This window comes from Anguilla rostrata, chromosome 12, assembly GCF_018555375.3.
Source record: "Anguilla rostrata isolate EN2019 chromosome 12, ASM1855537v3, whole genome shotgun sequence".
Taxonomy (NCBI): Eukaryota; Metazoa; Chordata; class Actinopteri; order Anguilliformes; family Anguillidae; genus Anguilla; species Anguilla rostrata.
In genome coordinates this window covers 8,816,862-8,842,226 of record NC_057944.1, presented here as the reverse complement: position 1 = coordinate 8,842,226, position 25,365 = coordinate 8,816,862, and the positions used below count along the sequence as shown (strand labels likewise).

At 51.8% G+C, this 25,365-nt stretch overlaps 1 protein-coding gene across 5 annotated transcripts in view; it reads right to left on the bottom strand.

Annotated features, from left to right (window-relative positions):
* Positions 1-25,365, bottom strand: part of msi2b (musashi RNA-binding protein 2b) — a 239,845-nt gene that overhangs the window by 53,765 nt on the left and 160,715 nt on the right. For all 5 annotated transcript variants that reach the window (XM_064301190.1, XM_064301189.1, XM_064301188.1 and 2 more), the window contains 2 exons: positions 17,453-17,535; positions 2,941-3,055 (listed from right to left, as the gene is read on the bottom strand). In XM_064301190.1, the coding sequence (XP_064157260.1) occupies positions 2,941-3,055; positions 17,453-17,535 (198 nt within the window). The remainder of the gene's footprint in view (positions 1-2,940; positions 3,056-17,452; positions 17,536-25,365) is intronic.

Below are 25,365 nucleotides of genomic sequence, written 5' to 3'. Positions count from 1 at the left end.
CTGCACACTGAAGTACTGACTGCACACTGAAGCACTGACCACACACTGCAGCACTGACCACACATTGAAACACTGACCGCAGACTGCAGCACTGACCGCACACTGCAGCCCTGACCACACACTACAGCACACCACACACTGCCAGGAATTGGAGCCCATCAGAGTGTTAAACTCGGGAGTGGGAGGAAAAAGTAGCAGAAGCAGCACAAAATGACCAGTAACTGACTCCTCAATTAGGAGACATGAAGGCACATTTGAGAACTGACCCCAGAGAAAACGCAGCAGCCCCGAGCGCTCACCGAGTCAAGGGCACAGCACAGAAAATATTCATTAACCCGCGGCCCGGCCAACCAGAAGCCTCCTCGGGGGGCTGTTTTGACAGCGAACCACTCTGGGTGTCTTTTAAGAGGTGAGAATCGCAGGTCTGCAGCCGCAGCCGCTGAGAGAGGGGGCGAGAAGCAGGGAGAGAGGACCCGCGGCTGGGGTGTGAAAAGTGGAGGGCAGGAGAGTGAACTCATTACGCGCTCAAGATCCTCTCCTCCCCTCTCTTCCCCTCTCCTCCCCTCCCCTCCCCTCCCCTCTCCTCCCCTCCCCTCCCCTCCCCTCGCCGGCCTCTGTAAATAAAGCCTGTGCCCTGCCGTAGTTCCCTCCTTCCCTGTCTCTTACCTGTGTTATTAACGCACGCGCTAATGCAGCCATTTTGAGGCCCGACGGTTCAAATTCACTTCAGAATCAATTACAGCCCGCGCTCGGCCACCGGCGCGAACGCAGGATCGTCCCGGCAACCGCACAGACAAATGGGCCGATTAGGAGGCGTAAACAAAGTGACGGTGGGGGGGTGGAGGGGGTGGAGGGGGGTTAATGAGATTTTGGCACATAAGAATTTATAGTTCTTCTGAATGAAGAGCCTTATTGATTCTTTATGCAAATTGAAAAAAAAAGAGGCTGTTTTTTTTCTCATTTTGCCCGAAAAAGGAACAGGCCCGGAGAAGATTTCCGTAAAGAGCCTGCTTCCCCATCTTCGTTTCCCCGCTTGACCTGCGGAGATGCTCTGATCTCTGATCAGCTGTGACCCTTAACAAGTCCACCGTTCAAAGCTCTGTCTCCCCACCCCCTCCCCAATGTGACCAACTCCTGAATAGAAGCGTGTGAAATTCTGAATCAAACCTGCAGTGTCCTTTCCAGTCATTACAGTTCCCCAAAATTAAAAAAAAATTTAAATTGTGGGATGGGGGTAGGGAGATAGGCTTGATGTGGAGGGGCAACAGTTTAGAGCCTCCCAGACACCCCCACCCCCTGCCCCCCCCCGGCCCCAGTGCACACGAAATGAGGCCCCTTGTTATATCCACATCCTATTACTCAGCCCTGTGCAGGTCAGACAGATGAAATCACACATCTACATTTCAGCATTACTTCAATTTTCCTCTTCATTTATCGCGGTAATGTGCGGTGGCGGCTCGGCTCGGCCGGCGGGGCGGGGCCGGGGGGAAGCCGGGCGGGGGGGAGGCGCAGGGCCCGAATATCAAGCGCATATTTCATACTCAGGGTCCCCGGTGAGGACGCTTCATCGAGCCGAATTACGGGTGGGGCGACCTGTCGTCCCCCCCCCCCCCGGCTCCCGTTAGCCTCCGCGGCCGCCGCGCCCCCGGGCCCCCGCACCGCCGCGTCCCGCCACAGAACCGTTTATTTGCTTCAGTTACTCTGAACAGACCATCAATCTCACGCCAATTATCTCCTGTCACTGACGCACAGATCCAGATCTGCTCGTGGGGGGGGGTGCATGGGGGTGGCGGGGGGTGATAAAGATGAAGATAACCCCTGATCCCTGTTTTCCTACAGCGCGTGTGTCCTGGTCTTTCGTCTCGACAAAATGACACGAGAATGACAAACAGCGTGTTTATGCGCCTGTGAGCAGATCTGAGTCAACGGTTCACCTCCTTGCCACTCAGTCTCCTTTCTCCTTCTCCGCTCCTCTCCCTATCTTCCTGTCTCCGTCTCCCGGGAGATGATGACATCATGCCACAGGAGTCACAGCCATCAGGCACTGTTAGCTCCCGCGCGTGGATCAGAACACAGGCCCAACGCACTGCGCATTTACACAACTAAACACTCACGGGAGCGACTCGAGATCCTCAACACTATGACAAGCAATTACAGCAGAGCCGCAGCCCAGATACACGTTAGTCAGAGGGTTCTAAACCTATGATGTCACAATGCCATCCTGAGTGATGTCACAATACCGCATTAGCCACGGTTACAGAGCTGTCTGATCCGCTGTGTCACCACGCTGCACTCACTGCTATGTCACAGTGATGTCTTAAGCGCTATTTTCACAAGGCTGGTCAAGCCACTATGTCACAGAAGCAGCCATGAGCAGCCAAACCTGGGCCTTCCGAGCTGAGAGAAAATGGCCAAAAGAGCATGAAAAAATAGCCTGGATAATTTAATACATATTGGCTGATTTTGGCCACACAATCCCTGGAATTCCCGCCCACTTTGATTCCCCAGGTCATCACTGCCAAAGGGAACAGAGAGTCCTCTCTCCATCTGTCCGGTAAATTAAAGGTTTAACTAGAAAGAATGCACTCAGCAGAGCGCAGACCTCCACCAAGGCACAACAGTCTCCCCTCACATGAATGCACACTGCAAATGTCTTGGCAATCCCGTCGTTACTTTTCCAGAGGCTTGGCCTGATGGTGGCGCTAGAGGAAAGGTCATGGGGTCACCAAAATCAACCGATTTCCTCCTATCGGGAGCATGGATGTGGGCAGCAAATTTGATGGCAATCTGGCCATTACATTTCCCGATACGTTTGTCATGGTTGGACAGACAAACGGACGTCATTACCCTCCTAAGGTGGAGGCAGTAAACAGCACTGTAAATGAAAGCCGGTGGCTCATTGGTCGAGAGACCACGCCGCCCCTTCCCGGGTGTACTTACTGAGCATGCCCATCCCCAGCATGAAGGCGTCCATGGTGTAGGGCAGGCCCCGCGCCCGGCCTCGGGTCCCAGGGGGGAACATCACCTCCTTCGGCTGGGCCTTCTTACATTCTACCTGCAGAGGGAGCCAAAAACACAGCCCTGCGGCAGTCAGCAGCCAGAACACTCCCCAACGCCGGCTCGGTCAAGAGTCAGGTGAGCAAACTCCGCCCCGTCCCCCCCACCAATCCTGCACCAGTCAACAGCCAAGCACCCAAAACAGAGCTGTTAACAGCAAAGTCATCAATGGGTTAACATACATACGCATCACAGTACATCATTGATGTGATTGGCAGTTATCCATATCTTACATTTGAAACATCAGCGGCCGAACACAAACCTAAGAAATTCAGGTCGCTCAGTTTTACTTCAACTGAACTGAACCATCACCCTCTTGATAACATGCCCAGGACGTTTCCTGCATTTCCCACAGAACAGGAAAGACAAGAGTGATATAGAGAAGATGACCCCAACCCTGATCCCTGTTCTCCAATAGCGTGTGCATCCTGGACTTTCTCTTGTCCAAACAACATTAAAACGACAGGCAACGCATCTCACAAGGAACGTATGTGGCTTTGAGCAGATCAGGGCGGACGAATCAATGAGTCATCTTCACGACGGAAGAAGAGGGGGAGCGGCAGGAGTGGTAGGACCTCTCTTTATCAGGATGAACATCTCTTTCTTTCTCTTTACTCCTCTCCATCTCTTTCTTTCTCTTTACTCCTCTCCATCTCTTTCTGTCTCTCTGACTCCATGAGGCACTGTTAGCTCCTGCATGCAGATCAGAACAGAGACCAAACGCACTGCAATCCCCCCAGTCACTGGGTTTCCCTCACCTCAAGTCTGAACGACATTACATCACTCACTGGCTCATACGGGGGGGGTGGGGGGGGGGGGGTGGGGGGCGGGGGATGGCAGTATCCAGAGCAACTACACACAGGTTATGTGTGACATGCCGCCCGTTTACACAGCTAAACACTTACGGGAGCAGCTCCAGATCCTCAACATTATGACAAGTCATAACAGCAGAGCCGCAGAGCTTAATGTATATATATCTATATATATATATATATATATGTATATATACGACAAGGACATTTTCCCTCCGTTTTAGACGGCGTTTAATTGCACAGCAGCAAAGGAAACGTATGGCCGCTGGGTAATTACAGACTGTCCAAATAACACATTACGCGAGCGCTGACATTTCTCCGCTGTTGATATGTAACCATGGAGACCCGCGTAGATGGTTTGATTAGGTGGTTTCCCGTCGAGTAGGTATTTTCACATGCGTCTGCTCGGGTCAAAGCGGTTTCGTGTCAACAATGGAAAATGTCCGCTCTCTCACGTAATAAATACATTTTAAAGTCTGCCATTAATTGCACAGCAGCCAGGAAAACATTTCAGCCCCTGCAGACCTTTCCTTTGCTGCTATGCAATTAAAAGCTCTCTAGCATATATACTATATGCAAATATACATATATTAGGGACCTACTTGCCATGAGGGACACACTGAAGTTAGAAGCTTAAGTTGTTTTATGCGACTCAGGCACAGACGTGTAGTCAGAGGATTCTAAATCTGCCATGTCACAAGGCTGCTCTCACTGTGATGTCACAATGGTGTCTGAAGCGCTACTTCACAACGCTGCTCTCACTGTGAGGTCACAATGGTGTCTGAAGCGCTACTTCACAAGGCTGCTCTCATGAGTCACAACTGAACGCTCGTCACAAGCTGCTTACGTGATCAATGGTGAAGCGCACAAGCGTCAGGATGTAATCTGACTTCCATGCCTAACTGTGAGTCACAGGGCTGAACGTACTACAGTGCTCCGTGAGTCACATGGTGCGAGCGCTACTCACACGCTGCTACTTCAGCACAAGCTGACGCACCATGAGGAGGTCAATGGTGCTGAGGCACTGCACAAGGTGCTCTCAGGACCAGGTGTCGCGCCCACACTCTCATAGCCATGGCACCACCAAAGCTTTCAGGGCGTTTGAGTTCACTGATGCAGGAGGCTAACCAACCTGAGGCAGTCTCTCCCTCCACCTCTCTATCTCCATCTCTGCCTCCTCATCTCTTTCTCTAACTCTCTCTCTATCTCTCCATCTCTACCTCCCCATTTCTCTCTCTCTCTCTGCCTCCCCATCTCACACTCTCTCTCGCTCTTTCATCTCACTCTCTATCTCTCCATCTCTGCCTGTCTTTCCGTGTATCTCACCATCTCCACGCTCTTTCGCCCTCTCCCTGTCCGCCATATCAAAATCTCTCTCCCTCCCTCTCTCCCTCTGTTTTTTGTCCGCTAGCTTTAATGAGTCAATGTGACTTTACTGAATATTGACAACACAATGACCGTAACATTTACGATACAAAACTATTTGGGTATTTTCATATGTCTGTCCCTCTCTGTCCTTTCCTCATTCTCTCTCCATCTCACACTCTCTATCTCTCCATCTCGTCTGTCTTTCTGTCTATCTCACCATCTCCCCTCTCTCTCTCTAGCCCTCTCCTTGTCCAATGTCAATGTGGCTTTACTGCATATTGACAACAGAACGACCCAAATCTTTACAGTACAAATTTATTTGGGTATTTTCAGAAGTCTGTCCCTCTCTGTCCTTTCCTCTTTCCCCCGTTCTCTCACCATCATCACTCTTTCTCTCTCTGTCCCGGATCTCCCTCCGTCCCTGTCCCTGTGGCCGCTGTTTTAAGCCCCTCCCCCTACGCCATCACTGCCATTAGGCTGACAAGCCCTCCCTACGCCTCACTGCCATTAGCTGACTTAAGCCCTCCCCCTACGCCATCACTGCCATTAGGGCTGACTTAAGCCCCTCCCCCTACGCTGTCACTGCCATTAGGGCTGACTTAAGCCCCTCCCCCTACGCTATCACTGCCATTAAGGCTGACTTAAGCCCCTCCCCCTACGCCATCACTGCCATTAAGGCTGACTTAAGCCCCTCCCCCTACGCCATCACTGCCATTAGGGCTGACTTAAGTCCCTCCCCCTACGCTGTCACTGCCATTAAGGCTGACTTAAGCCCCTCCCCCTACGCCATCACTGCCATTAGGGCTGACTTAAGCCCCTCCCCCTACGCCATCACTGCCATTAGGGCTGACTTAAGCCCCTCCCCCTACGCCGTCACTGCCATTAAGGCTGACTTAAGCCCCTCCCCCTACGCCATCACTGCCATTAAGGCTGACTTAAGCCCCTCCCCCTACGCCATCACTGCCATTAAGGCTGACTGGGCCACCGCACACGCCTGGGAGGCCGTGTGAACACAGGAGCCACGCGTGACTGACTGCACGCGTGCGGGCGAACACCCCTACCCCCAACCCCCCCACCCCACCCCCCATCCCACCCGCGTGCGCCTCTCCGCCTGCCACGTGCGGCCGCGACACGCCAGCGTGCTCGCACGGGGAAAAAACGAGAGAGAAATGGAGGGAGAGAGAGAGAGAGATGGAGGCACTGGACAGCATAACTCGCCTGCCTCTAACACAACTCACATTTTACCCAGAATACACACTGCATCGGCACTTAGTCATTCAATGTGTGTGAGTGTGTGTGTGTGTGTTATTACTATTAATGATAATATTATAAATTACTATTAATTCATTATTATTAATTATTCATTATTACCAAATACATGAAGGGCAGAATTAGGCCATTATCCGTTAATGATTCATATTCAAAAATGATCACAAAAATTCTGGATGCGCCTCAATTCAAGCCCTCAGGACACATTACAATTAAAGGCAATGAGAGCCCAAGAGCTCAGTCATGAAGAGTCCCCTCAGTCCGCTGGTAATGAAGCCGACTAACCCATTAACCCAACTGACACAAAACACAGGCCAGCTTCACACTGGTTACCGACGAATCAGAGGAAACCAAGTTGTGAAACCGACCAAAATCTCCTTTCTGGAATATTGGGCTCACGTAAACAAAACACAAAACAAACTTGATCGGACCCTAAAAAGATAACACGCATTAGCTGAGCATATCTTCTCCGTCAGAGGTACAAGGCAGAGACAGATCCTGACCGAGAACAGGCTCAGAGACCACACGCTTGCGATTGAAAAAGGCCAACACCGGAATAACATGGTTACCAAAAGAAGAACGTATATGCGGTCACTGTAAGACAGGAGAGGAGGAAACAGACACACACTTTCTCCTATATTGTGGAAAATATTCAGAAATCACGACAAATTATTTCAACAAATTATCTCTGATTATAGAAGCTATTTGGATTTGGTTTGAGAGAACGGGCACCACTATTTGCTTACTTCTGTTTAAACAGATCCATCTTTCCCTTTAATGGAAGGCCAGAGGAGGGAGGCAGGGAGGGAGGGAGGGAGAGGGAGAGAGAGAGAGTGAGGGAGAGAGAAAAATAGGGCATACAGGAAAGCCAACTGCTGATCAGTCATTATTCATTTCGGACAATGATTTCAGGGGAGGAGCGCGTCCCCCAGCACTGCGACTCCAGCGACCCAGTCGTGCCCAAAATACGCCCCCTTCCAGCCGACCCGCCGCTGATGCACACGCACAGAGACAGAGAGGCAGCAGAGAGGGACAGAGAACCCCGTCCTGCCAGAGACAGAGAGGCAGCAGAGAGGGACAGAGAACCCCGTCCCGCCAGAGCTCTGTCCCGCCGGATGACCCCGACCTCCGCGCACGAAAGAAAGAGGAGAGCGACGGAAAAAAAGGGACCGGAACGGAACAAAGGCCCGTTAAAGGAGAGGAAGCAAAACAAACGAGCGTTCTGAGAAGCAGCTGCGTCGCCACGACGACACGGTTAACATTCTCAGCGGAGCGCGCGAATCAACGACCCCCCCGCTCCCCCCCGAGCGCCCCACGCCCCCCCCCACCCCCACCCCCCCACCCCGCGTATCCGCCATCCGGCTCATTTCCCATCACCGTCATGGCGGGGACACTTTATTAAGACGGACAGCAGCAAATCAGGAGGGCATAGAGAGACAGAGAGAGAGAGAGAGAGAGAGAGAGAGAGATGGAAAACATGAGAGATGGAGATGGGAGGGGGCGAGAGAGAGAGTGCAAGAGACGGAGAGAAAGACGGAAAGCAAGACAATGAGAGCGAGAGGGAGACAGAGAGAGACAGAGGGAAAGAAAGAGAATGAAAGAAAGAGATAAAGTGACAGAGACAGAGAGAGAGAGGTCTAATCATTTTCATCTCAACAGGAACTCGGGTCTGAAATATCTTAGAAGAAAAAAAAAGAGTGCCAGTTTCCAAGCTCCTTTGTGTCAGTCAGATAAAAAATAATACGACTTCAGTTTCCTCCACGACAAAGAACAGACGTGCAGTACGTACGCCGCAGGTAGCGTACCGCCCCGCGAACTGTAAAACGCGCTACGTTTACGGTCGCTAAAGAGGCTAATCTGTGCGAGCTAGCGCTGCCGTTGCGATGTGCGATTTAACAGCACGCACGTGCGTGCACACGACAGGCTTCTCGGTCTCCCACGGAAACGCGCCCGTCTCCTCTGTCAGTCCGCCCAGCGACCCGACCCAAGGGTCCCGGTCCCAGTTTGGGTGCCAGTCTGGCTTCCGCTCCACGGCAAAATAAAACAAAACGCTTAAGAAGCGCTAAGGCCGAAGTTAATAAAAAATCAACGCGCGACGATTTCATATTCCCCGAACGGATTGGGCGGGAGCGCCGTGGTTACCCGCCGGGGGCGACGTTCGCCGCGCTCATTCCAGACACGTCCCACAGCCCGACGCTGCGCGCGGGGGGGCCGCAAATTCTCCAAAAACAAATATTAAAGGTTACAAACGACAAAATTGATTATGTATTATGAGTAATCCCTGCAATTTAAAGGTAAAAAACCATAATAAAATATACACATAAAGTACACCACACACACACACACACACACGGGAGCCCAGCTATGACAGTTCTCTCTTTAACAGGAGGGCATAATTCACAGCGAGCAGAATGAAATTACAGCACATCAGAGACCGCAGACCCGCTACATTATTGATACACTTACAGGCAGTTGGCTTGACACCTAAATCCATATTCTCCCACAGAAAAGGACCAGGAGGCGGGGAGAAGCTGTCAGGAGCCGTTTATGCTTCCAAAAGAGAACATCTATTTTACAGCATCTGAGGTACCACACGCATGCAAGCATACACGCACACGCACACGCACACACACACACACACACACACGCACAGGCATGCACACACACACATATACACACACATGTACGCGCACAAACATAAACACACACACACACGCATGCAAGCACACACACGCACGCGCACATACACCACACACACACATACACACACACGCACGCACTCTCACACACACACACACACACACACACACACACACACACACACAGACACACATACACGCACAAGCGTGCACACACGCACACACACACACACACAGTAAAACTGGGCTGGAAAGATCCAGAGCAGCAATCTGGGACCTTCAGTTTATAAATAAACTGAACTGAATTTGACCAGCAGTTTTACAAATAACAACAATAACCCAGTCAATGTAATCCCCTCCAGTACATTTATTCCTCCAGTGAGTTCACTTGCTCAGCCAATCTGAAAAAAATGATGCAAAAAAAAATCAAGTTCATTTGTTAGCTGAGGAGGGCTAAACCACAAAGAGAACCACCAATAAAGTGGAGAGACAGGCCTGTTCAGACAGCAGGCAAATTAAAGAGCCATCCTTCAGAAGCTTACTTCTAGCGAGAGAGTTTTTTGTGAAATACAGTGTATTATAGAGAGATAAATAAACAGCCCCGCGGACTAGCGCTGCCTGACGTGGAATTTGTCAGAATCGGACAGCGTGCGCTGCCGGAACAGCCAACGAGCAGCGGAACCAATGGGCATTCAGAACTAAAGCACTGAGACTAACACTGAATTTATTCTGTCTATCACTCTGATGGGACATCAGGACCACAGAACAGACACGCACAAAACCAGTCATTTTAGTCGAAAAACAGATGTCTAGCAACCCCACCAAGGACACTGGCTACTTGGTTAGTAAGCTTTAGCAACAGCTGCACTTGCACTACTTGTTACTACTACTACTAGGCAGTCCATCGCAAACAAAGATGACAATTGCCTCTCGGTAGTTAACTGACTGGTTAGCAAGCCGTCTAGTTAACTGGCTATTGTGCAGTGAGATGGCTCTACATGGACAAGACAGAGACACACACAGGTGTGCGCACACACGCACACACAATTCAGAAATATGAGCTGTCTAATTAAAGCTGTGAGTTAGCGATAGATTACAGACGCTCATCTCTACATGTATTATCCATTACATTAGCCACCAGTGGGACGCCGTAAAAGCCAACCAGCTTAGCAGTGCCATCCCTCGCTGTCTGTCTCGCAGTGTTGGGCAGGGCTAATTACATGTGCAAAATGGCTCTCTCACCGCCCTTAACACTCTGAACATAACCCACCCCTCAACACGCGCACACACGTACAATACACACATACACGCACATACAGTACACACATACACACACGCACGTACAGTACACACATACACACACATACACACACACACACATGCACACACACACTTAAACACACGTACAGTACACACATACACACATACACACACGCACGTACAGTACACACATACACACACGCACGTACAGTACACACATACACACGTACAGTACACACATACACACACGCACGTACAGTACACATACACACACGCACGTACAGTACACACATACACACACGCACGTACAGTACACACATACACACGTACAGTACACACATACACACACGCACGTACAGTACACACATACACACACGCACGTACAGTACACACATACACACACGCACGACAGTACACAACACACCACGCACTACGTACACACAAACACACACGCACGTACAGTACACACATACACACACGCACGTACAGTACACTACACACATGCACGTACAGTACACACATACACACACGCACGTACAGTACACATACACACACGCACGTACAGTACACACAAACACACACGCACGTACAGTACACACATACACACACGCACGTACAGTACACATACACACACGCACGTACAGTACACACACACACACGCGCACACACACACACACTTACACACACACACACGCATGCACACAGACACACACACACACACACACACACGGACGTACAGTACACACACAAACACACGCATGCACACACACACTTACACACACGCATGCATGTACACACACCCACACGCTTGCACACACATGCACGCACACACAAACATGCACACACACACTTAAACACACACACGCATGCACACACACACACGCACGTACAGTACACACATACACACATGCACGTACAGTACACACATACACACACGCACATACAGTACACACACACAAACACATGCATGTACACACACCCACACGTTTGCACACACACACACACACACACACACACAAATGCACATACAGTACACACACACACGCACGAGCACACACACACACACACACACACGCACACACACACACACACACACAAATGCGTTTTTTTCCCTCACGCAGTAAGAAATGTTCTTTATTCAATATATTTTGACATTTCTGGTCTTGGAGAGCACTTTTGCAGGAGTGAGCGCACGACTACAACTGACTAAATTGCTGTCATCTTTTCAAACATGGCAATTCCCTTCCATTAGCTTAACCTGGCCTTAAAATACCGCAGGTGGCAGGTGCGCCACACGCACAGTCTCAGCTGAACCCTGCCAGTAATTTCACAGAATGAGTTTTATATTTCATAGGAAGCTGATATTCATGTACAGGGACTGCCGACCTTCCCATAACACCCCACCGCTCTCCACTTTCCCGCTTGCTTTATGGTATTCTCTCTAGGACGTTTTCCAACAGGGGAAAACTCTATGGCCATGGAGACTGTAATTGCTACCTCTGACTGGTGATCCAGGATCAGCTCATACAAGCCTCAACCCACGTCCAACAACCACGCAAGGAACGCAACCTGAAAACATCTGTACCAGATGGAAAACACAGGTCTGAGACTGTGTGTGCCTGCATGCGTGTGTGAGTGCATGTGTGTGTGTGTGTGTTTGAGCGCGTGTGTGTGTGTGTGTGTGTGTGTGTGTTTGTGCGTGTTTTTGTGTGTGTGTGTGTTTGTGATTGCATGTGTGTGTGTGTGTTTGAGTGCGTGTGTGTGTTTGAACGTGTGTGTGTGTGTGTGTATGTGTGTGGGTAGGTGTGAGTGAGTGTGCTGATGGGGGGTTAACAGCCATGTAATCACTGGGAGGTATACAGTGAGAAAGAGATGGAGACAGAGGGAGAATGAGATAAAGTGAGAGTGATAGATGGAGAAGGGATAGAGAGAGAGAGAAAGGAAACAGGAGAGAGAGAGGGTGGAGGGGACGCCCCCAGTGGGATCGGAATGTGAGGTCAGGAGATGTTCAGTCAGCTGCCTGTGATCCTCCAGCACCGCTGCTGAACCCTAAAATCCCCCTGAGGGAAACCGCACAGGAGCTCCATACTAAGGACAGATGCAGGAGAAACCGCACAGGAGCTCCATACTAAGGACAGATGCAGGAGAAACCGCACAGGAGCTCCATACTAAGGACAGATGCAGGAGAAACCGCACAGGAGCTCCATACTAAGGACAGATGCAGGAGAAACCGTACAGGAGCTCCATACTAAGGACAGATGCAGGAGAAACTGCACAGGAGCTCCATACTAAGGACAAATGCAGGAGAAACCGCACAGGAGCTCCATACTAAGGACAAATGCAGGAGAAACCGCACAGGAGCTCCATACTAAGGTCAAATGGTCATTTGCTCTGTGTCACACAACCCACCTTCTCCAAAAAACAACCCCCCCCCCCCCCAGCTGTGAGGCAGATCAGCCATGGACAGAAGGAAAGCCATCTAACAGAAAGACTGACCCAGGATCAGTGCTAACAGACACAGGAATGTTCGGAATGAGTGGACTCCAGGCGCTCGGAGGCACTTCATTATAAACTCTGAAGAACAGGCGGACGAGAAGAGAAAAGAGACAGAGCAGAGGAAATGAAGCCGCAGAGAAGAGGGGATGACGGAGGAGAGGAAGAGAGCTTCAGGAGAGGCCTTTAACCTCGCTGGCCTGCTCCTTCACATTCCCTCACCATTATTTCACCGTCTCAAACCTCGCAGCTCTCAAACCACCTGCGCCAACCACTCACTCACTCTCTCTCACTGTCTGTCCTTCTCTCCCACTCACTCACTCTCTCTCACTGCCTATCCTTCTCTCCCACTCACTCACTCTCTCTCACTGTCTGTCCTTCTCTCCCACTCACTCACTCGCTCTCACTGTCTGTCCTTCTCTCCCACTCACTCACTCTCTCTCACTGTCTGTCCTTCTCTCCCACTCACTCACTCTCTCTAACTGTCCGTCCTTCTCTCCCACGCGCTCGCCCTCTCTCGCTGTCACTCGCTCGCCCGTCCTCTCTCACTGTCCATCCTTCTCTCCCTCTCGATCGGCCGCCCCCTCTCACATCTGTCCTTCTCTCCCACTCACTCGCCCTCTCTCACGTCTGTCCTTCTCTTCCACTCGCCCGCCCTCTCTCACTGTCTGTCCTTCTCTCCCACTCTACCTCTCTCACTGTCTGTCCTTCTCTCCCACTCACTCACTCTCTCTCACTGTCTGTCCTTCTCTCCCACTCACTCACTGTCTGTCCTTCTCTCCCACTCACTCACTCTCTCTAACTTTCTGTCCTTCTCTCCCACTCACTCACTCACTCTCACTGTCTGTCCTTCTCTCCCACTCACTCACTCTCTCTCACTGTCTGTCCTTCTCTCCCACTCACTCACTCTCTCTCACTGTCTGTCCTTCTCTCCCACTCACTCACTCTCTCTAACTGTCTGTTCTTCCCTCCCACTTGCTCACCCGTCCTCTCTCACTGTCGATCCTTCTCTCCCACTTGCTCGCCCGCCCTCTCTCACTGTCCATCCTTCTCTCCCTCTCGATCGCCCACCCCCTCTCACGTCCATCCTTCTCTCCCTCTCGATCGCTCGCTCCATCTCTCTCCAGTGCTGACTGCCTCTCAAGCTGAAGTTCACATTCGCTCTCACTCTCTCTCGCCCTCTCTCTCTCACTCTCAGACTGACAGATGTAAGGAATGAAGCAGGCTTTAGCGCTGTGGCTGTTGTACTTTAGGACATACAGGATAAGACCACCTCCAACCCCCCCAAACCACAGGAGCGTAGTAGGGAACAAAAATAATACCATAAACAGAAAATACTAGAATGAAAACAGACTACAATAACAATCTCTTCCCAAAACATTTAGGTAAAAAAATGTATTTATTTCCAGAGGCCTGCATAATTCATTTAACTGTTTTTCTCTCTTTTTCTCTCTCTCTCTCTCTCTCATCCTTACAGAGATGCAATTCAGAAGCATGCCGTAGCACGCACTGTAAAAAAGAACCCAGCAGCAATGTTGCCAGCGGAAAAAATATATAAGGCAAAAAACTATAAATCATGTTACTTTATGGGAGGGCTGATAAATAATGAGTTACTGCTGTTATTCAACAATACTTTGATAGTGTTTTTTTGAAATCCTATAAATTCTTTACGAACGTTACAGTAAACACACTTTTTTAACTGTAAAAAAAAAATGGAACAGAATGTGTTTTTTAGAGGAATGACAACCTACAACTGTCGGGACTATACTTACACTGCATTAAAAGAATAATAATAATAATAACAACAATAACTATAACTATTAATTATTAATCAGTAATGGATTATATGTATTACTAGTTATTACAACTAACAAACAATTACGATTATTTGTTTATTATTATTATTATTAGTAGTATATAATAATTATAATGTTGAAATCAAGCATTAGCATGTTAGCATATGCACACGGGCTTCTAGCCTTCCACTTGCAAAAATAACGCAGGGAATAAGTGACGTTTTAAAATTAAACTGACACATTCTCAGTCCATCCTCTGTTCACCAGCTCCACTCACACAGCTCCACTCACACAGCACCAGCTCCACTCACACAGCTCCACTCACACAGCACCAGCTCCACTCACACAGCTCCACTCACACAGCACCAGTTCCACTCACACAGCTCCACTCGCACAGCTCCACTCACACAGCTCCACTCACACAGCACCAGCTCCACTCACACAGCTCCACTCACACAGCACCAGCTCCACTCACACAGCTCCACTCACACAGCTCCACTCACACAGCTCCACTCACACAGCACCAGCTCCACTCACACAGCACCAGCCCCACTCACACAGCACCAGCTCCACTCACACAGCTCCACTCACACAGCACCAGCTCCACTCACACAGCACCAGCACCACTCACACAGCTCCACTCACACAGCTCCACTCACACAGCACCAGCTCCACTCACACAGCTCCACTCACACAGCTCCACTCACACAGCTCCACTCACACAGCACCAGCTCCACTCACACAGCACCAGCTCCACTCACACAGCTCCACTCACACAGCTCCACTCACACAGCACCAGCTCCACTCACACAGCTCCACTCACACAGCTCCACTCACACAGCACCAGCTCCACTCACACAGCTCCACTCACACAGCTCCACTCACACAGCACCAGCTCCACTCACACAGCACCACTCACACAGCTCCACTCACACAGCACCAGCACCACTCACACAGCTCCACTCACACAGCACCAGCTCCACTCACACAGCACCAGCTCCACTCACACAGCTCCACTCACACAGCTCCACTCACACAGCACCAGCTCCACTCACACAGCTCCACTCACACAGCTCCACTCACACAGCTCCACTCACACAGCTCCACTCACACAGCACCAGCTCCACTCACACAGCACCAGCTCCACTCACACAGGACCACTCACACAGCTCCACTCACACAGCACCAGCTCCACTCACACAGGACCACTCACACAGCTCCACTCACACAGCACCACTCACACAGCTCCACTCACACAGGACCACTCACACAGCTCCACTCACACAGCTCCACTCACACAGCACCACTCACACAGCTCCACCACACAGCACCACTCACACAGCTCACTCACACAGCTCCACTCACACAGCTCCACTCACAAGCACCACTCCACAGCTCCACTCACACAGGACCACTCACACAGCTCCACTCACACAGCTCCACTCACACAGCTCCACTCACACAGCACCACTCACACAGCTCCACTCACACAGCTCCACTCACACAGCTCCACTCACACAGCACCACTCACACAGCTCCACTCACACAGGACCACTCACACAGCTCCACTCACACAGCTCCACTCACACAGCTCCACTCACACAGCACCACTCACACAGCACCACTCACACAGCACCAGCTCCCAAACCGGGAGTCAAGGCACCGGAACAGGGCTGTCACTGAGGAGGAAGCCGTCAGCCACGGAAGCAGGATTTAAAATACCCCCCCTCCCCATCTCTCTTCCCCCTCCCCCTGGCTCACATTAACAATGCATGCAATTCCCCAGTAGCCCAATTTAATCCAGGCAGTTGATGAATGGCATCAATCCTGCTCAGAAGAGAGAGAGAAAAAGTAAAGAAAGTACAGGTGCCTCGCCCGCCGGTCCCGGACCTATGAGACCGTTTGATGCGATATGGTATAAAAACCGAAATCGGCGTGGGGGCTGTGGGGCGCGCTGACCCAGCTCGGACCCCCTCCCCGTCCCGCCGCGCGTCCCGGGCCCACAGAGGGGAAATGAGGCCAGGAGACGGACCCACCATCCGAGGAGCCAGAGCCACCTACACCCCGCCCTACCCAACGCGCCCCAGCCCCCCCCCCCCCCCCCCCCTCTCCCACCCCCTCAGCCCAGGCATCCTCACCCGTCTGCCTGGGCACAAAAGAGAACGCACAGAACACACAAACATCCTGCCTGTCAGAAGGACAGTCTGAAGCACACCTGATCTAAACAAGCGGTATAGCAACACAAGTGGAGTCCATTTGAGTGAATGCAACCAGCAGAATGATGTGAAGACTTTGTCTAAGTCTGGTGGCAGGCGCACAGCAAAATGTCCAGTGTTAATTCAACACCATCAGAGTACGTATGAGTCCAATAGATACCACTCGTACACTGTAAGAGTTAAATTAACACTGCGCAGTGTACAGTGTGGCAGGGGGAGCGGGCGGGTGACTGGTTCGGCACTGCTGAGTTTTTCCCACATGGATTTTTGGGGATTTTGAGTAAAATTTGCCCCACTTGCCCTGTCTTTCTGGCACACCCCAGCAGCTCAAACTGGCAGGCCCCGCAAATTCCATCGTTTGTGACCCTGTGTGCATCGCAGTGCCCAGTGCTACCCACAGCTGCCCCCCCTCACCCCTGCTGTGACATCCCGCTGTGGCCCCCCCAGCTGTGGCCCCCCCCGTTCCTCCCTTTCCCGCTACAGAGCAAACGAAACGTTAATCCCCGGGTGGAGAACTCTTCAGCCGGGGAGAAGGGACTTACCATTTTATTATTGATTTCATGAAAATGAATTTCACAGACTTTCTCCACCACGTCCTCGTTCTCGAAGGTTACGAAGCCGAACCCTGTGTGCACGAGAGAGAGAGAGAGAGAGAGAGAAGAGAGAGAGAGGGAGAGAGAGAGAGAGAGGAGGGAGGAGGGAGACAGGGGGAGAGAGAGAGAGACAGAGACAGAGAGAGAGGGAGAGAAAAAGAGATCATAATTAAACTGATACCTACTGCTTCAAGGAGGCGGGGGGGGGGGGGGGGGGATAAAATCATTCACAGGACAAAGGGACACACATCTTGATTGGTCCTATGAAATGCTGAAGGCCTCATAGGCCACTTAGCAATACTCCTGACTTACATTCACACCCAGAACAGCGGAATTCTGTGCTTCATCACCGTCTAACAGAGCGAGTTTTAACGTACACAGCGCTGCAAACGTCGTCTGCTCGCACTACACAGACGCGACCGCGGACGTTAGGGGAGGAACCGTACGGGCGCGGCGCACACAAAGAGGACTGAAACCCCCGAAACCAGGGTAATGCCGTTCCTAGGCCTCCTAGCCCCTGGGTTTCATAACAGACAGTATCATTACCTGTGCCTCTCTCAGAGAGCCGGCTAAAAGGAGCACTACCTCTCATCCGCTTCTATTTTTAGCAGCACGGGGGGGTTGTGCGGTGAACCTTTGTGAGGGTGACAGGGGCGGCCGCGATTGGCAGATTGAGCAGGTGCAGCGCGGTCCTCCCCTCCCCCCCCCGTGCCCCCCACCCCCCCACCCCCCCGTGCGTAACCCAGGTGAGGGTCTGGACAGGGAGCCTAATCACCAGGAGCCACAGGTGTGTACAGGCGGTTGCCTGACAGGCTTGTAGCGCGGCATTCCCCATTATCCCCCCCCCCCCACCCCCCATCCCCACGCTCCCTCACCCCCGTCTGCGTTCACAAAAAAACAAACAGGAGCAAATCCCCCAGCCTGCCTGGCAATCATTTAAACATGCAATTACGCCACGTGTTCTGCAGACAAAACAAACAAACAAAACGAAAACTAATTCCGTCCAAAAAAAAAAAAAAAACCAAACAAAAAATAAAAACTAAAAATAGACGCAGAACAGGAGACGAGCAGTCGAGTAGTTTCTCCTTCTCCATTTTGAGTGAGGCTCATCACCACCCACCCTGCCAGCACGAGCACTGTGAGGAGTGGGGGAGATTATGCCCCTCTGACAGCCTTTACCCCCACCAGGGAGATACCCAACCCTAACCCAAACCCTAACCCTAACCCTAATCACCACCCACCCTGCCAGCACGAGCACTGTGAGGAGTGGGGGAGATTATGCCCCTCTGACAGCCTTTACCCCACCAGGGAGATACCCAACCCTAACCCAAACCCTAACCCTAACCCTAATCACCACCCACCCTGCCAGCACGAGCACTGTGAGGAGTGGGGGAGATTATGCCCCTCTGACAGCCTTTACCCCCACCAGGGAGATACCCAACCCTAACCCAAACCCAAACCCTAACCCTTTACCCCCACCAGGGAGATACCCAACCCTAACCCAAACCCAAACCCTAACCCTAACCCTAATCACCACCCACCCTGCCAGCACGAGCACTGTGAGGAGTGGGGGAGATTATGCCCCTCTGACAGCCTTTACCCCCACCAGGGAGACACCGAACCCTAACCCAAACCCTAACCCTAACCCTAACCCTAATCACCACCCACCCTGCCAGCACGAGCACTGTGAGGAGTGGGGGAGATTATGCCCCTCTGACAGCCTTTACCCCCACCAGGGAGATACCCAACCCTAACCCAAACCCTAACCCTAACCCTAACCCTAATCACCACCCACCCTGCCAGCACGAGCACTGTGAGGAGTGGGGGAGATTATGCCCCTCTGACAGCCTTTACCCCCACCAGGGAGATACCCAACCCTAACCCAAACCCTAACCCTAACCCTAACCCTAACCCTAATCACCACCCACCCTGCCAGCACGAGCACTGTGAGGAGTGGGGGAGATTATGCCCCTCTGACAGCCTTTACCCCCACCAGGGAGATACCCAACCCTAACCCAAACCCTAACCCTAACCCTAACCCTAACCCTAATCACCACCCACCCTGCCAGCACGAGCACTGTGAGGAGTGGGGGAGATTATGCCCCTCTGACAGCCTTTACCCCCACCAGGGAGATACCCAACCCTAACCCAAACCCTAACCCTAACCCTAACCCTAACCCTAATCACCACCCACCCTGCCAGCACGAGCACTGTGAGGAGTGGGGGAGATTATGCCCTCTGACAGCCTTTACCCCCACCAGGGAGATACCCAACCCTAACCCAAACCCTAACCCTAACCCTAACCCTAATCACCACCCACCCTGCCAGCACGAGCACTGTGAGGAGTGGGGGAGATTATGCCCCTCTGACAGCCTTTACCCCCACCAGGGAGATACCCAACCCTAACCCAAACCCAAACCCTAACCCTTTACCCCCACCAGGGAGATACCCAACCCTAACCCAAACCCAAACCCTAACCCTAACCCTAACCCTAATCACCACCCACCCTGCCAGCACGAGCACTGTGAGGAGTGGGGGAGATTATGCCCCTCTGACAGCCTTTACCCCCACCAGGGAGACACCGAACCCTAACCCAAACCCTAACCCTAACCCTAACCCTAATCACCACCCACCCTGCCAGCACGAGCACTGTGAGGAGTGGGGGAGATTATGCCCCTCTGACAGCCTTTACCCCCACCAGGGAGATACCCAACCCTAACCCAAACCCTAACCCTAACCCTAACCCTAATCACCACCCACCCTGCCAGCACGAGCACTGTGAGGAGTGGGGGAGATTATGCCCCTCTGACAGCCTTTACCCCCACCAGGGAGATACCCAACCCTAACCCAAACCCTAACCCTAACCCTAACCCTAATCACCACCCACCCTGCCAGCACGAGCACTGTGAGGAGTGGGGGAGATTATGCCCCTCTGACAGCCTTTACCCCCACCAGGGAGATACCCAACCCTAACCCAAACCCTAACCCTAACCCTAACCCTAACCCTAATCACCACCCACCCTGCCAGCACGAGCACTGTGAGGAGTGGGGGAGATTATGCCCTCTGACAGCCTTTACCCCCACCAGGGAGATACCCAACCCTAACCCAAACCCTAACCCTAACCCTAACCCTAATCACCACCCACCCTGCCAGCACGAGCACTGTGAGGAGTGGGGAGATTATGCCCCTCTGACAGCCTTTACCCCCACCAGGGAGATACCCAACCCTAACCCAAACCCCAAGGTTAGCGCGCTCCTTCCACCAATCAGCCTGTGCAAGCGCTCCAGACCTCTCAAATTCACATCTGCGATTGGAGCATCTTGCAGGACAATGCAGCCAATAAGACCGCGGTCGAGCAGTTAAAAGCCGGAGACTCGGAGAACGCAATCCAGTCGAGGGAACGCCTCATCGTGTCAAACAGCTCGCACGAAACCGTCCATATTGTCATGCGCGTGAGCTGTGGCATTAAGCCAGGTCAAAGGAAAGCGCTAGAACATCGATCTCGAAGCTTAAACCCAGAGAGCCGAATCAGGATGCCATCTTTCAGTTCACGTGTTGACAGAGTGAGGTTACCTAGGTCCACAAGGTCAGACGCGGGGACGGTGTCCCCTCTCACCCCCTCCCCAATAAGCCGTCATCCCCATACCAATGTTATCTGAATGTAGCCCCGCCCAAAGGGGAATTTGGACAGGATCTGAAGCCAAGACCCCTCCTCCCTCCATGACTTCCTGAACAACCTCATCAGGACATCCTAAAACAATTCCCAAAGACACCCACACCTCTCACTGCCTCCAGCCTGTTCCACTCCTGCTAACCCTTCCTGAACATCTCCACCACCAATGTGTTAAGAGGCTGGCTGACAGCCTAAACTCTCACTTTCTCTCTCTCTCTCTCTCTCTCTCTTTGCTCCACCCCTCCAGCCACGAACACTGCTCAAAAAAATAAGAAACACAAAAGCTTCTTATCTTCCTCCATGTCTGTTGTCTCAGTTTGTTTTTCTTTCTTTTACAAAAGAGTAATCACAGACCAGGGGGCCAGAGAGAGGTCACGCCCCCCCTAACGATCATCGCTCAGAAACAGCACGGCAGTCTGGGATAGATTCAGCCCACCGCTGCAGTCTGGAGCCCTTGCGAAGACAGACGATTGGCTTAGAGAAACGATAAAAAACAAATCCACTAGCAGCTTGCCCTGTACTTCAGTAATCTCCAGGAAAACTGATGCAATTAAACTGCAAAGCGTTTGGGGGGGGCACTTTGTTAATGGATCTGAAGGCGGTACAGGGGTTAGTGCAGGGGAGCGCTGGGTGCAGGTGGGAGGGGGAGGGGCAAAATATTCACACCTGAGAAACAATACAGAGGCAGAATTACTCTTCGTTAGCGATACTAAATCACTTAGAGAGCCAGAATAGCGGCTGGGTACGTTGTTCTATCCCCTCTGCTTGCATTCGTCTTCAGTGCTAATGCTAATGCTAATGCTAATGACTGGATGTGCGCAGGGTCTTTCTGTTTTAACCATATTTATGCCTTATCGTTTCCGTCTCAATCTTTACTTCCCAGTCTTGTCTGTAGCCCTCTCCTCACCAAAGCATACTCTGTGAGCTCGGGAGACATGCTGCTGTTTGGGTGGGGTGGGGGCTACTCCGTCAGAGCTCATGACCCCGATTGGACAGAGGGAGCTCATGTCTGAACAGCCAGCCAATGGGAGCGACTCGCTGCTTCTGAACACGGGCTGACTGACAGCTCGGCCCTCGGAAAACCAAATCCTCCGACGCTCCCAAAAACACAACAACAACAAAAAAAAAACACACCCAGCCGGACAGGGTCAGGGAGGTGGTGGGAGAAGTAACCGTTTCTGTTTATTCAAATAGACAGAACGCTTCGTACCAGGACTCCTAAGAGAGACGTCTAAAAACAAGAATTCACTGAAGCCACGGAAGATGCCCTCGCCTTTTAAATAAAGTTTTTTTTAAAAAATGTAAAAACCTGTCAGCGTTTCCCCTGCACAGACTCATCTATGTGACACATCGGCACTACATCAGCACGGCCGCCACAGAATAAGAAGCCTGTCAACAGCGGGATTTATTTACGGAAGCTGCACGCATGCACCACACACAGGCTTTTCTGCATGTCCGCCAGGTTTGGAGACACACAGCCATCATAGAAATCATAGGAATCCGTGGAAACGAAACTTCTTCAGAACGATGACTTTTTCTTCATCTCCAGCGATAAAGGAAAAGTTCACCCCTTCCGTTCCACGATGGCGATTTTCATTATGCCTTACATTATAGTGTTACGGCTAAAAATAAAAACACCACAGCTGTCTGAGTCTGTATACGCTGTATCCGACACGTCATGCGGCCGCGGGCGACCTCCAATCACGGGGAAGCGTTGTCTGTGCTTTAAAATACCCTTTCTGACAAAACTTTTTTTACGGAGACCAGCCGCAAAACGAGACTCACCGTGGCCCTCTCCTCTAAAGGAAAAAAAGGAACACGAAACACGAAAGCGAAAAAGTAATAATACTAAATAAATAAAAAGAATCTCTTCTCAAGTACAGAAATCACCTGGGCGACGGCGCGGGCTTCCAATCGCCGGCGCGGTAATAAGTGTTAGCGGCCGTTACCGTGGCGTCCGGGCCGCCGCCGCCGCCGAATCTCACACTTATTATCGCCGCGGCGACGGCCCCCCCCGGGAGCGACCGGCAGGCCCGGCTGTCCCCCCCCCCCCCACCCCCCCGCCCCCCCGCCCACCGCCCACCGCCTCTCGTGGAAAAAAACAAAGGGCTTGGGCAGCGGTGCTTAATGCCAGCCCCCCCCGGACCCGCGCGCAAATAAAACCCAAATGCTAAATCGATGCGTCTGAGGCTGACCTTTGCTTTGAAAACAAACCCGCCTCTCCCCCTCCGGCCGGGCGTCTCCGCGCGTTTAAACCAGAGGGGCCACACGCGCGCCCCCCACCCCCCCCCGACGTCACGCGCCATTACGAACGCCGTCCCGTCCCCCCTCCCGGAAGGACGGGGAGCACATAAACCGGCTGCAGTCCCCCTCCCGCACACTTTCCGCATCCGACGGCTGATCCAGGATCAGCGTTCAGCGCCCTCAGCTGGGCCTCCCCACTGCGTGGCAGAGAGCTGCGGCTGACTCTGAGTCAGTGACACAGAGCCCAGTACAGACATGGGAGGGAGCTGCTGTCAGGGGGTGTAGAGAGACACACGGTTTTGAGTGTTTGTGTATGTAGGAGATGTGTGTGTGTGTGTGTGTGTGTGTGTGTGTGCGCGTGTATGAGTGTGTGTGCGTGTGTATGGTGGTGTAGGTGTGTGCATGTGCGTGCGCGTGTGTATGTGTGTGTGTGTGTGTGTCTGCATGCACCCACACTCCCCTCCTTACACCTTTTTCATAACCGAGGTAAAAAGAACAAAAATAAAGCCCCAGAACCATGTTGGAGGGCGACAGCCGACGCAACGGAATCAGCCCCGAAATCAATTAGCTCCTCCTCCGTGTGATGAACAGAGCGCACCCCGCGCCCGGTCCTCACGGCGGGAGGCCCTGTCGTTCGTTACCGGGCTGTCAGGTCGCCGGGGCGACGGCTGCGGCTCCCGGTTTTCGGGAAAACAGCGGAAAAAACCTCTTTTCTTCCCTCTCTGTTTTTTTTTTTTGTGTGTAAACCGGGGAGGAGAAGCCGTGTGAGCAGCGTGTCCCTCCAGGTCTGTTTATGGGCCTCGCCCTTATTTACACATCCTCTTAATCAAAAAAGAGCCCCAAAAAAAAGAGAGAGAGAGCCGGACTCAGGAAAGGTCCTGGAACTCGGGGCCCTTGTAAAATAAATGAGACGGGACAGTGTAATCGATCGCGTTACAGCAGCCGTCCCACGGCATTATAATGACTCCGCTGAAATGTGTCTGCCCGGCCAGAAGGGAGGGAGTGAGGAGCTGGGGTCTGCGTCTGACTGACACTCGACAAATCCCCCCTCCACATCCCACAGAGCCTGACCCAATCAGCCACGGGCGAGTGTGTGTGTGTGTGTGTGTGTGAGAGTGTGTGTGTGTGTGTGTGTGTGTCTGTGTGAGTGTGTGTGTGGGTGTGTGAGAGTGTGTGTGTGTGTGAGTGTGTGTGTGTGTGTGAGTGTGTGTGTGTGTGTCTGTGTGAGTGTGTGTGTGGGTGTGTGAGAGTGTGTGTGTGTGTGTAGTGTGTGTGTCTGTGTGAGTGTGTGTGTGAGTGTGTGTGAGTGTGAGCGTGTGTGTAGGTGGGTATGAGGGTGTGTGTGCGTGTGTGTAGGTGGGTATGAGGGTGTGTGTGTGGTATGAGTGCGGGTGTAGGTGGGTATGAGGGCGTATGTGTGTGTGTGTGTGTGTGGTATGAGGGTGTGTGTGTGTGGTATGAGGGTGTGTGTGTGCATAAGTATTAAGCATTAGGCAAACCATTACTGGAGGTTGCCGGCTGCCCAAATTAAATCATACATTGCCCCACAAACATAAATTAATATGAAATAAATAAGTGGGTAAAAAATCAAAAAGGACTTTGCCTCTAAACATCAGGCTCAATCAAACCTTCCCCCTCTGGGTCGGAAGGCCAGGTTATGTAGGTCCATAAATCATTTTGAGTCGATTCATTATAAAAAATAAAAAAACTGCTTCTTAAGCCTCTTTTTCCCAGCAATTAAAAAATCTGAAAGGAAGTCGTTTTTCCTTTTTTTCCCCACTTTTTTGTACACTTTCCCCCTGAAAAATTCAGCCAAATGGGAAAAAGCAATTTTAGGGGGAATCTTTCAGTCTATTCAGCCCAGCATTAAACAAGCACCTCAGTGCCCCAATAACCCTGCATTTGATTAAAGGAAACCGTCTTTGCTTTTTGAAAAATAATTTT